The 14,138-nt window shown below is 46.8% G+C and overlaps 1 protein-coding gene across 1 annotated transcript in view; it reads left to right on the top strand.

Moving 5' to 3' along the window:
- Positions 1-14,138, top strand: part of LOC144502065 (sodium-coupled monocarboxylate transporter 1-like) — a 79,642-nt gene that overhangs the window by 54,483 nt on the left and 11,021 nt on the right. Inside the window, exons 11-13 of the mRNA XM_078226072.1 lie at positions 551-672; positions 2,656-2,726; positions 2,847-2,933. Of these exons, the coding sequence (XP_078082198.1) occupies positions 551-672; positions 2,656-2,726; positions 2,847-2,933 (280 nt within the window). The remainder of the gene's footprint in view (positions 1-550; positions 673-2,655; positions 2,727-2,846; positions 2,934-14,138) is intronic.

Raw genomic sequence — 14,138 nt, 5'->3', positions numbered from 1 at the left:
CGTGTATGCGTGGGTTTCCTCCGGGTGCTCCGGTTTCCTCCCATAGTCCAAAGATGTGCAGGTTAGGTGGATTGGCCATGCTCATGTCCCTTAGTGTTAGGCAGATTAGCAGGGTAAATACGTGGGGTTATGGGGGCCTGGGTAGCTTTGTTGTCGGTGCAGGCTCAATGGGCCAAATGGCCACTTTCTGCACCATAAGGATTCTATGATCCCATTCTATTCTACGATTTCCTGAAGAGCGTGGGCAAACCTGAATCCACTTTGCTAATTTCTATTCTGTTCATACAAGTTAACTGCTGAAGTGTGAAAAGGACATGGTAAAATTCTACTCTTGAAATTCTTGTAAATCTTGCTCAAAGAATACCTCACAATGAGGAAAAGCCAAAAAGGCATATTCATTTCCAAAGTAGATAAAGAAAAGGCAACTGGATTTTTAAAAACTGACCACTCTTCAATAAATTGCACCAGCCAATATTGGCATGAGTATTTGCATTCTACATTGGTATGTTATCTGATGTAATAACTCTTGTTTTATCTTTCTTATCCATAGCACAATCTCTTCAGGCATCAATGCTGCTACTGCAGTCGTTGTAGAAGATATTATAAAACCAAAGTGGAAATCATGGGAGTATTTTTCCGATAGCAAGAGGACATTGATCACAAAGTTTCTAGGTTATCTTTCAATTTCTGAAAGCTTAACGTAGAGGAAGAGTAATGATATTATTTACCATGGTAGTTTTTTGTCTGTGGCTTGGTTTGGTTGTACAGAGTCTAACTATGTTGGGTAGTTTAAACAGTCATGCGCAGAACTGAAGTAAATTGTTGTGTATAAAGAACAGCCAAACTGTAACACTTGTTTCAGGCATGGTTCCATGCAGACATGTTTCAGCATCATTAACGATTTGTTAACAATAGCAATCTTGTGCATAGAATCCCTACAGTGCAGAAGGAGGCACTTCAGTCCATCAAGTCAACACTGACATTCCGACAGAGCATCCCACCCAGGCCCTATCCCTGAAACCTCACATACTTAACCCCCTCGTCCCCCTAACCTGCACATCCTGAGACACAAAGGGGCAATTTAGCATGACCAATCCACCTAACCTGCACATTTCTGGACTGTGGGAGAAAACTGAAGCACCCGGAGGAAACCCATTGCAGACCTGGGAGAATGTTCATGTGGGGTTTGCACAGTCAGCCAAGGCTGGAATCGAACCCGGGTCTTTGGTGCTGTGATGCAGCAGTACTTACCACTGTGCCGCCCATCGGTAAGCACAGGCATACATGTATCTCAAAACTAGATAAAGCCTTTTATTATGTTTTTGAGGAACTAATTTGGAAGAAAGTGGCTGCATTCTTTCTAACAATTCTTTAATTCCTGAATCTATTATCTATTATTTGTGCAGTACTTATGTAAAGTAAGTTAAGCAGAGGGAGTTGTGAATATTACCATCTAGATTTGGAAGTGTTGGACCGCGTGGGTTTCCTCCGGGTGCTCCGGTTTCCTCCCACAGTCCAAAGATGTGCGGGTTAGGTGGATTGGCCGTGCTCATGTCCCTTAGTGTCAGGGAGATTAGCAGGGTCATACGTGGGGTTATGGGGCCTGGGTAGCTTTGTTGTCAGTGCAGGCTCAATGCTAACCACTGTGCCACCATGCCGCCAAATAAACTGAGTTGATTATGGATTTGGAAGTATGGTCCACAATTTCTTGCCTGATGAGTGGTGAAATAAGACTTTGCTTCTCCAGTCCCCATATGCCCCGATACTTGTGTATATTCTTGTGCCAGCCCAGATTAATTTTTAATGAACTACTGTGGGGTCGACTGCCTCAAGTGGACAGGGATAAGAAAATTATTCCAGAACCAGCTGTAGTGAAGCATGCCTGACAACCATTCCAACAGACAGTCAAAAATACTTTTAAAGATAAAGTTGAGTGCATCCTTAATGCACTCAGTTATTCTGTAATTGTTCTAGATGAAAATAAAGTACAATGAGCTGGAAATACTCACTACGTTACGCAGCATCTGAGGAGAGAGTAACTGAGATAACAGGTGGGTTTTCACTCCCAAGGTGGGTCATGCAAATTGGGAAATTTTCCCAGCTCACCACACCCACCTTGGGAGAAAGTGCTCCATCAGACTTGATTTTACCTGATGGGAGTAGGCAGGTGCAGGAGAGCGCCATCCCATGCACACTGTCACGCCGAAGCCTCTTATAGCCCCCATGCCAACTTAATGCCAACTCATGCCAACCTCATGTCCCTCTACATATCTTTGCCCTTACTCTTTCCATTCCAACTCATAAGATATACATCATCGGCAGACGTCAGGAGCCATATTGAGATGAAACAAAATAAACACCTAAGAATCTATTACAGCCTTTATTGTAGTTTTAAAAAATCTATTCATAAAAACCCATTCAAAATCCCCTCAGGTACTTAATCCCTTATGAAAAAATGTTCATAACCCCACACCAAAGACAGCTAATCCTTGAGTTTATCCAGTGGGCCGTGGCAATCAAGATTACTCCAGATTTGAGCCCTGCATTGTTCCACTTGTGCAGAATTCAGGAACAAATTGTTAAGTAGAAAAAGTAAAGTATCCTAAATATCCAAGAATAGTGTTTTCCTGCTGATTTTCTTCTTCTTGTATTTAGCTATGACCTTTGGGATTTCGACAATGGGCTTTGCAGGGTTAACTTCTCTCTTAGAAGAAAATGTAATGCAGGTAAACACATGATTAAGTTCAATTACGCAATGGATGTAGTTTAATTTATATAATTATACTCAACAGCAATAGTATTATTCCTGTTGATGTAACATGACTTCATTTGATCTTTCTCCCCAGCTAATCCGGAGTGTTGATGGATTATTTCTAGGACCCATACTGGGCGTATTTACCTTGGCGGCTCTATTTCCAAAGAGCAATGGCAAGGTAAGAGCATAAACTGTCCTGTAAACTGTAAGAGCAAAAACATGTTAAAGACTGTTTTCAGTGACTTGCATTTCAGTGCATCAAATTTATGTTTGTTGGAAGAACCATTGGTTTACCATGATATTCATAATCAGCTAGAAATATTAATTCAAGACAAAACCATTTGGGAAAATGTGCGTTAATTTGGGATACAGTTTTGTTAAGGAAAAATCGTGTTTAACTAATTTACTGGTGATTTTTTTAAGTGGTAACAGAAATGGTTGATGAGGATAACACTGTTGATGTGGTATACACAGACTTGCAAAAGGCATTGGATACATTGCAACAGGCTTGTGAGTACACCCCTGAGGGGAGAGGGTCATGCTTGGCAATGCTTGGGCACAGTCCCCAACACAGCCCCTTGGCACTGCCCCTGCACAGCCCTGAGTTTGGTAGAGGTATTCAAAATCGCCAGAGGTCTGGGGAAATCATTCCCACTCATGAATGGATTGAGGACAAGAGGCCACAGATTTAAGTTAATTTGCAAAAGAAGCAATGGCGCCATGAGGAGAAACATTCCATGCAGCAAGTGGCTACAGTCTGGAATGTGCTGTCTGAGAGTGTGGTGGAGACACTTTCAGTCGAGCCATTCAAGAGGGAATTGGGTTATCATCTGCAACGTAAGAATGTGCAAGCTACCGAGAGAGGGTGGAGGGTTGGCACTGCATACATTTCTTATTCAGAGAGCCAGCACAGAGACAATGGGGCAAATTTTCCCGTTCCGCCTGCCACGGGAATCATAGCGGGCGAGAGGGGACCATGGAAAGGTCCGTTGACCTGGAGCAGAGTTTTCAGGTTTTGGGGCGAGTGCGGCTGGAAAATCCCACCCAATGGGATAAATGGTCTCCTGATTATTGCTGAAAAAAGAGGCATGCTGTCAAAGCTTTTCATCTTGGACAGATTCACAAGAATAGCGATCATTAAGGTAACAAGGATTCTTACTGCACGAGAAGAGAATGCTGATTTGTTAGCAAGTGGACCCCGATTGGTTGAGGTGTGGCCATGAAAATGCACCAGGGAACATTTAATTGCTGAGCTTTTGTTTAAATTCAAACCAGGCAGGTTGACTCTGGGTGGTCAAGACATTGCCATGAGGAATAAACCAAGGAATGGTTGCCCCTCAAACTTCTGTTCAGTTGAAAAAAGCACAATTTTGTGGACATGCTCCTTCTGTCTGCAAAGCACAGGATCTTGTGTGTGAACATATGTAGCTTCTGGCACACATAAGTAAGCCACACTGCAAGCCTGATTGATAATCCTCAATTGCTGGTTGGTGTAATTCTTAACACAATCAGGATTGTTTAGCAAGTGCTGCCCATTTGAAGAATAATGTCAATTGTTGCACACTATAGGCAGATTTCACTCATCCCACCCACAGTAGCTTTGGTGGTGACGGGAATGGAGAATTTAGTGGAAGCTAAATGTCTGAAAAAAGCCGACATAAAAACAGGGCAATTCTCTCAATGGTGGTTTAATGGCGGCTCCGTTTTCCCACTACCTGCTGGCGTCAATGCCATTTGCATTCATTCGCTCGTCATGAACGCTCATTAAAATAGCTGCTCATCAGAATCTCTCCACACCTTCCAATCCTGCGTCAGGCCAACCTCAAACCTGTTTGAAAAGGACCGGCGTGCATAAGCTGGATCACAGTTCCTTCAAGGCTTTGAGGTGAGTGCAACATACATAGCCTACCCGCCGTAGCGCTGGGCCTTTCCTGCTGTGAGAGACCGGTTTGTGTCCTCCAGCTCCATGCCGATCTGGTCTTTATGGACAGCATTATGTGGCAGGATTTAACCGATCCTAACTAGTGCTGCACCTGGGTTTGTGGACTGCAGGGATCTTCTGCTCCCAGTGCCTGATACCATTGTCTTTACACACTGCCCTGTGCTGCAATACTCATAGAGCCTCCAGCTAAACCAACTAAAGTTCAACGGGGGGGTGGGGTGCAAGTTGAGTGTGGGGCTGATGAGGACAAGGGGGGCAATGGGGACAGAGGGCTGTGCCAGGGCAGGAGGGGAAGCACAAATACAAGTGGGGCCAATCAGGAAGGAGGGCTGTGCAAGGGCAGGGGCAGAAGGACTAGGTGGCATGATGGAAGATAGAGGGGCAGGGAGGTGGAGGAGGCCAATGATCAATGAAAGGCAGAGGGAAGACTGTGGGGAGGGGAGCTGACCCTAAAACGCTGACAAGCAAGGGGGGGGGGGGGGTCAAATGGACACAGCATTGTTTACTGGAGGGGATGCACGTAGATGGGAGTAGGGTGTTCCTTACTGTGGCGGCACAGTGACACAGTGGTTAGCACTGCTGCCTCACGGCCCCAGGAATCTGGGTTCAATTCTGGCCTCGGGTCACTGTCTGTGTGGAGTTTGCACGTTCTCTCCGTGTCTGCATGAGTTTCTTCCGGGTGCTCCAGTTTCCTCCCACACTCCAAAGATGTGCAAGTTAGGTTGATTGACTATGCTAAATTGACCCTAGTGCCAGGGGGGTTAGCAGGGTAAATATTTGGAGTTACGGGGATAGGGCCTGGGGTGGGACTGTGGTTGGTGCAGACTCAATGGGCCAAATGGCCTCCTTCTGTACTGTAGGGATTCTATTCTATGATTAGGGATGGTTCGCACCAACAGTCAGAATTTGGGGATGGTGTGGTTTGGGAGGTCCAGTCTTGTCCTTAGTGCTGTGCTTTAGTTCCAGGGCTGGCGGGTAGGAGTCTCAGAGTGCAGAGATTCCTCTTGAGAAATAGAAAGGAAATGCTAGGCAGTCCCAGGGCTATGTGGACCTCACAGGCAGGAGTCACAGATAGGAGATAGTACAGAAGAGCAGCAGGAGCAATCATTGGAAGCTTAGTGAACCCCAGCTGCAGGGAGGGGCTGTGTGCTTTGCAGGAAAAACACAGGGCTGTCTTAGAGTTGATGTTCCTGGGCTTGGCAGGCTCTGTACTGGGCTGCAGAGGGAATGCTGATGGTCACTGGGGGCATTTGAAGCTCTCAAGGGGAGCATGTGTCACCTCTGTATATTACTGTGCAGTAAGAAGTTTAACAACACCAGGTTAAAGTCCAACAGGTTTATTTGGTAGCAAAAGCCACACAAGCTTTCGAGGCTCTGAGCCCCTTCTTCAGGTGAGTGGGAATTCTGTTCACAAACAGAACTTATAAAGACACAGACTCAATTTACATGAATAATGGTTGGAATGCGAATACTTACAACTAATCCAGTCTTTAAGAAACAAAACAATGGGAGTGGAGAGAGCATCAAGACAGGCTAAAAAGATGTGTATTGTCTCCAGACAAGACAGCCAGTGAAACTCTGCAGGTCCACGCAACTGTGGGAGTTACAAATAGTGGGACATGAACCCAATATCCCGGTTGAGGCCGTCCTTGTGTGTGCGGAACTTGGCTATCAGTTTCTGCTCAGCGACTCTGCGCTGTCGTGTGTCGCGAAGGCCGCCTTGGAGAACGCTTACCCGAATATCAGAGGCCGAATGCCCGTGACCGCTGAAGTGCTCCCCAACAGGAAGAGAACAGTCTTGCCTGGTGATTGTCGAGCGGTGTTCATTCATCCGTTGTCGCAGCGTCTGCATAGTTTCCCCAATGTACCATGCCTCGGGACATCCTTTCTTGCAGCGTATCAGGTAGACAACGTTGGCCGAGTTTCAAGAGTATGTACCGTGTACCTGGTGGATGGTGTTCTCACGTGAGATGATGGCATCCGTGTCGATGATCCGGCACGTCTTGCAGAGGTTGCTGTGGCAGGGTTGTGTGGTGTCGTGGTCACTGTTCTCCTGAAGGCTGGGTAGGACACGCGCATCTCCATTATCGGTTGCATTCTTGGACACGCGCATCTCCATTAAGGACGGTCACCTCAGCACCTCACTGTACCGCAAGCCCACGGATAACCTCACGATGCTCCACTTCTCCAGCTTCCACCCTAAACACGTTAAAGAAGCCATCCCCTACGGACAAGCCCTCCGTATACACAGGATCTGCTCGGATGAGGAGGATCGCAACAGACACCTCCAGACGCTGAAAGATGCCCTCATAAGAACAGGATATGGCGCTAGACTCATTGATCAACAGTTCCAACGCGCCACAGCGAAAAACCGCACCGACCTCCTCAGAAGACAAACACGGGACACAGTGGACAGAGTACCCTTCGTTGTCCAGTACTTCCCCGGAGCGGAGAAGCTACGGCATCTCCTCCGGAGCCTTCAACATGTCATTGATGAAGACGAACATCTCGCCAAGGCCATCCCCACACCCCCACTTCTTGCCTTCAAACAACCGCACAACCTCAAACAGACCATTGTCCGCAGCAAACTACCCAGCCTTCAGGAGAACAGTGACCACGACACCACACAACCCTGCCACAGCAACCTCTGCAAGACGTGCCGGATCATCGACACGGATGCCATCATCTCACGTGAGAACACCATCCACCAGGTACACGGTACATACTCTTGCAACTCGGCCAACGTTGTCTACCTGATACGCTGCAAGAAAGGATGTCCCGAGGCATGGTACATTGGGGAAACTATGCAGACGCTGCGACAACGGATGAATGAACACCGCTCGACAATCACCAGGCAAGACTGTTCTCTTCCTGTTGGGGAGCACTTCAGCGGTCACGGGCATTCGGCCTCTGATATTCGGGTAAGCGTTCTCCAAGGCGGCCTTCGCGACACACGACAGCGCAGAGTCGCTGAGCAGAAACTGATAGCCAAGTTCCGCACACACAAGGACGGCCTCAACCGGGATATTGGGTTCATGTCCCACTATTTGTAACTCCCACAGTTGCGTGGACCTGCAGAGTTTCACTGGCTGTCTTGTCTGGAGACAATACACATCTTTTTAGCCTGTCTTGATGCTCTCTCCACTCCCATTGTTTTGTTTCTTAAAGACTGGATTAGTTGTAAGTATTCGCATTCCAACCATTATTCATGTAAATTGAGTCTGTGTCTTTATAAGTTCTGTTTGTGAACAGAATTCCCACTCACCTGAAGAAGGGGCTCAGAGCCTCGAAAGCTTGTGTGGCTTTTGCTACCAAATAAACCTGTTGGACTTTAACCTGGTGTTGTTAAACTTCTTACTGTGTTTACCCCAGTCCAACGCCGGCATCTCCATATCATATTACTGTGCACACAGTGGCACGATGGCACAATGATTAGCACTGCTGCCTCGCATGGATTAATCATGGTAAATGTGTGCGGTTACAGAGATAGGGTCGGGGAGAGAGCCTGGGTAAAATACTCTGCAGACTCTGCAATTGATACAGACTCAATGGGCCAAATGGCCTCCTTCTATACTGTAGGGATTCTATGATTAAACAAGATGGGGTAGTTAGAGTCCACGTGGGGCAAGGATGCTTCGCAGGTGACGGACCACCATCTGCCGTGGCAGGATTCGAACCCAGGTCCCCAGAACATTAGCTGAGTTTCTGGATTAATAATCTACTGATAATACTACAAGGCCATCGCCTCCCCAAACTAATATTTTTGACTTAACAAGCTTCGTTTTACTGACATTTGGGGGTTCAAATGGTTATTACATAAGAAACCAACATAAAAGAAGATTAAGAAATAACATGGCCAACACGTTTTCATCAAACTCCTCAAAATGTCCAACTACACCTCTGGCGGTGTGGGGGGGGAATCAAGCGAATGTGAGAGGGGGCGGAGGGAGAGAGAGTGTGTACGTGGGGTGGGGGAGAGAGAGTTATGTGACTTTGGAACTCTCTGGGCGGAATTTTACTGGCTCACCCCGCCCATTGATGGGGCTCGATGCCCATGCATTGTGGGGCTCGTGATCGGTCACAGGCCCCCGCGATTGTGGTGGGGGAGGGGGTGGGGGGAGCTGGTTGAGGCTGCCTGCAGTAGCAGGGGCCTGACAGCTCTCTGTGTGTCAGACCCCTGCCGGTGCTATTGAGCTTGTGCAGAATCAGAGATCTGTACATGCGCAGTAGCTCCCTCCACAGGTTGACTGGTGAATTAAGCCCAGCCCATTGCCTGCAGCAGCGAGAAACAGTCTACACCATTTTTTCAATGACTAATTGCATAAGATTGGGCGTGAAAATCCTCCCAAAAACGAACCAGGAACTCTCCCATTTTCACACTAGCTAGACACTTATAATCAATCTCGTAAAATTCCGCCCTCTGTCTCAGAGGGCGTGGAAGTGGAGGTTATATATATTTTTAAAGCAGAGATACACGGATTCTTGTTAGGCAAGGGGATCAAACGTTATCGGGCATAGATGGGAATGGGAAACTCGAAACACAAACAGATTGGCCAAGATCTGATTGAATGGTAGAGCTGGCTCGAATCATAGAACCCCTACACATTGCATAATGAGGCCTTTCGGCCCATCGAGTCTGCACTGGCAACAATCCCACACAGGCCCTATCCCTGCAACCCCACATATTTACCCTGCTAATCCCCCTGACACTAAGAGGCAATTTAGCATGGTCAATCAATCTAACTTGCACATCTTTGGACTGTGGGGGGAAACCGGAGAACCCGGAGGAAACCCACGCAGACACGGGGAGAACGTGCAGACTCCACAGAGACAGCCACCCAAGGCTGGAATTGAACCCGAGTCCCTGGCGCTGTGAGGCAGCAGTGCTAACCACTGTGCCACCGTGCCTATTCTACGTAGGTCCCAGTTCAAGCTTACAATATTAATCACTGTACCTTCAAATAAAGGTCAAATGGTCAAAGGAGGCATAATTTATAATGATTTGAGGATGAAGGGAATCAGATTATGAGGAAAGGCTCATACACGTAAACTTGTTTGCAAGAGAAAAGAAAAGCAAGGAGGAGCATGCTGCAGGCTGTTACAACAATGAAAGAATGAATGAACAAAGAATGTACATGGAATTATCTTGTACCTTTCACAGCCTCAGAGCATTCCAAAGTCTTTCCTTAGCAAATAATCACGTTGAAATGCTGTCAATTGTTACGTGAAGAAATGACAGGTCTGGTTGAAATGAGCAATTATTTAACTTGAGTAACAAGTACAGTAACAAATTAAAAATTCACAAGCTCTGAGCAAGGTTAGAGATTGGAAAAAAACTTTCCCCTCCACAGGATAGTGGTAAGTGGAACGGATCCCGATAAAAAATAGGTGACATGGAGTCATGGACACTTTTAAAGGAAATAGAAGCAATAACTATGGAGAAGGACCATGAAACTATTAATTACACCATTTGATTTACATGGTGGGAGGGGGGAGGAACTGAAATTCCACCCCCTGCAGCTTCTGTGTCCCAAATTTGCATTCATTCCAGCCCTTTGTCTGGTGTGCTAAGGCCTGTGCTGTTTTATAATGCAAACTTCACTGATCTCATCAACCTTTTGGGTTGTCATTTTTTCTGCTGTGAAAATTATGATGTTGTTGGACTATTAACAGCATCTTTAAAAGTTGGGGCACAGCACAGTCCTGAGTCACTGGAAAAAACTCTTAAAGGCATGCAGTAGAACTGAGGAATGCTTTTGGCTAAGACCAAGCATAGGATCAATCCTGGGATCAGGTGTAGCACCTGTTCTTGTCAGCTTAGATCTTTATGTCTGAGTTGTGGGGACCACGAATTGCATTCAAAGGAGGATGAGTGTCAGCCAGACATACTGGAGCCTCCACTCAGGGCATGCAAGGATGTATAACTTCTCAGAGTGCCCTCTGCCTGTGCCCGCACCCACTCTATCAGCGCAGGTTGTTGAAGGCACTTCTGCCCCTGAGCAGGAGACCCCTATCAGGCCTGAGCCCTCCAGGCCCTCAGAGCACCAGAGGACTTTCGCTAAGGTCATCACAGGAACCAGGATGTAGCAGTTGGGGGCTGCCTCCACCTCTGCTGCAGATGTTGGGGCTGCACTTAGCTGTAGGGTTAGGAAAGTTCAAACATTTTTATGTCGCTTCTGGTTCACAAGTGTGCTATTACAGTAAATAAATTACACATATTGAAAATCATTGGATGGGTATGTGAATGTTCTAGTCGAATGGAGGCAATGTGATTTGTACTTAGGAATCCTCTTGTCTCGAGATTTAGCCATCCCCCCACTCGGTGAGATCGTCCCATTCTGAGGTTAACACGCATGTGATATCAACCTCAACTAGTCTCTATACCCTTGCATATTGTCAGGGAAACGTGTTTAAAATTTATTTGGAGTGTAAAAGATTTGAACCATTATTCTTCAAGGGACAGCAATGGGTGAGAGCAGCTCATCAGCAATGAAACTCTAGCAGTATCTGGGTCTCCTCCCCGAACCCAAGCTGTGCACTTTAGAATGAGATCCCGAGTTTGGTGCGTACGGCAGTGTTTGCATCAAACCTTGTCTCACATCACTGTTATTCCTCAGTCGACGTTAAGTTGACAGATTGAGCACATTGGCAGGTCACCGCTGACTAAATCTAAAACCAAATCCTAATGATTCATCAGGTCAGAACACGCAATGCAGAACTCATTTTCTCAGCAATGGTTCGGCTATTCCCTGATATGACAGGGAATGGCTTGGAGGGCTACAATGTCCAAATAACCTCACTTAACTTTACTGAAACCTGTCAGCTATTACATTATTACGGCTACGTCTCCCATCTCTTATGTCCTCCATGGCGTTGGTGCGCTCATACTGTCCCTTAGCAGCCGCCTGGGCTTCCAAGATCTTCTCATCTTCATCTTCCAATCAGCGCTCATCGTCCTCCAGTTCATCATCTGGCAAGGGCTCACCTCTGTGCATAGCCAAAGGACACAACACAATGCGATCATGTGAGAAATCCCCTCTGGAGTATACTGCAATGAGCCACTGAGCAGTCCAAGTATCTAAAGCATATCTTCAGTAATCTCTAAATGAGAGGATGTGGAGCTCTGAACAGCATTATACCTCTCTCTGAGTTTGAAAATAACACACCAGCATCATCAGCTAATGTTCTAGTGGTTAACCTTTATCCCCCAGCAACCATCCCTGCAAACATTCTGACCCCTCAAAAGTCCCAGGCTCCTGAGAGTGACTGAGGATGTAGGCGTCATGCCAACTCCCAAGGTAACATGCACACACATGCAGGATGTGCATGTGATGGTCACACATGGTTTGCACATTGATGGACTGATAGCCCTTGCAGTTTATAAATATTAGGGGCTGTTGCTAGGGACCCTGTATAACGACAATGGTGCAGTCAACTCCACCCTGCATTCTTGGGGAGACTGAGATGTCTGTGAAACCCAATGAATCTCACAGCCTGGCTATCCTCACCAAGAGAAATCCGGACAGAATGATGGGCCTTCCTGTAAAGGGCATTGGTGACCTTCTTTATGCAGTAATGTGTTGTGGACTGAGAAATACCCCACAGGTCCCCTGTTGATCGCTGGAAAGACTCAGAGGCAAAGAATTTGAGCACTGCAGTCACCTTCAAAGTCAAGGGCAAGCCTCCAACCTCTCATGGTGTCAGATCTTCACGTAAACTTGAGCATGTGTGATGTACAAAGCCTCTGGATAATTGCAGGCATACCCAGCACTGCCTCTCACTCATCTGTAAGTAGGAGACTCTTTGACGATAAACTTTTGGTGTGGCAAGTCGTCTCTGCTCTCTGGGTCTCTCTTCCTCAGCCTCCTTTTCATGCTCAGGCTCCCTTTGGCTGTGTCACCCCAGGTGCTGCCCTCTGCTGGAGCTGCGCACACCGACACCTCGTCCTCCTTTGTCTCCTCCGTTGGATGAGGAGTCTGATAAATGTAGCATTGAGTTCTGGATCCATTAGTCCTTTTGCCTTTTCTCTGAAAGTAAATTTCAAAGGAAACAGTAATGAAAGGGGGGCTGTGATTGAGAAAGCTATGAGAGATGTGGTGCTCCACAGCTTTGGGTGCTTTAATAGCAATGTGCCCAATTCATCCTTACTCTTGAGATGCTAGCACAGCACACATGCCCAGAGGCTAGCAATATTCTATCCTTCTGTGGGGTGATCAGGTGCGCTCTGTGCTCCATTTTTTGAAGTGACATACCAATGACCTTTCAGTTACCCATGGTCAATGAACGGAATCCGTTTGGCCAGCGATGAATGGCATTCATTGATAACCAATGCCTGATCCTGAAATCCATGTGCTAACTCTCGGCATGGATAGTGTTCAGATGCAACAATCCTGGTTAATTTTTCCAGGAATACGATGGCCAATCGAGGCACATCCACTGCCGCCATGGCTTTTGAAGAACTCGTGAAATAAAATCTCTCAACACTTCAATTGTTAGCAGCTTTTGTTGCAACTGTAAAGATTTGAAACTAGAAATTCCAAGTACTTCTTCTATTTTCACACCACAAGCAGAATTTTACACCCCCCTCCCCTACCCCAAACCCCCCCTCCCCCCGCTCCAGGAAGGGTTCTGAGGTCAGGCAGTGGGGAGTGTAAAATTGCATCGACTGGATTTCCCTGAGATTCCGCCCGCCACAATCCAGATGCAATTTTACGATTGGGTGGGAATGGCCTTGGGCGAGAAACCTGCCCTTTAACATATTAAGATATTTGAGTGGTCGCTTAATGGCATTTTCTCACCCAGCCTCAATCTTTAGGCTGGTGGGAGCGGGTGAGAGTAGGGTGGGAAACAGCAAAATAAAGTTTTCTCCATCTCGGGTGGGAAAGGGGACTGAGTGCATCAATCTGAAGGTCCCTTCATATTTGGGGCATCCTCCCCTCCAGCATCTTGGTCCTCTGGCCTCCCTCCTACCTCCCGCTTTGGCCCCCCACCCCCTGGATGGCACAATCACCCACTTTCCCAACCACCCCCAGGGCATACCCTTCCTCCTGACTCTGGAACTTCAGAAAGGCCTTTGACATGGTCCCACTTGGAAGGCTGGTCCAAAACGTCAGAGCCCATATGATCCAAGGCAAGTTGGTGAATTGGACCCAAAATTGGCTTGTTAATAGAAAGCAAAGGGTAAAAGTGGAGGATTGCTTTTGTGATTGGAAGCCTGTGACCAGTGGTGTAGCACAGGGATCGGTGCTGGGACCCTTGCTGTTTGTTTTGTATATATTAACAAAATATGGGCCGAATGGCCTCTTTCTGCACTGTAGGGTTTCTATGGTTCTAACAACTTGGATGTGAATGTAGAAGGTATAATTAGTAAGTTTGCAGATGACACGAACATTGGTGGAGTTGTTGATAGTGAGGAGGATAGTCTGAGAATACAGACTGACA

Source organism: Mustelus asterias, chromosome 12 (assembly GCF_964213995.1).
Source record: "Mustelus asterias chromosome 12, sMusAst1.hap1.1, whole genome shotgun sequence".
NCBI classification, from domain to species: domain Eukaryota; kingdom Metazoa; phylum Chordata; class Chondrichthyes; order Carcharhiniformes; family Triakidae; genus Mustelus; species Mustelus asterias.
This window is presented reverse-complemented; position numbering and strand designations above follow the sequence as displayed.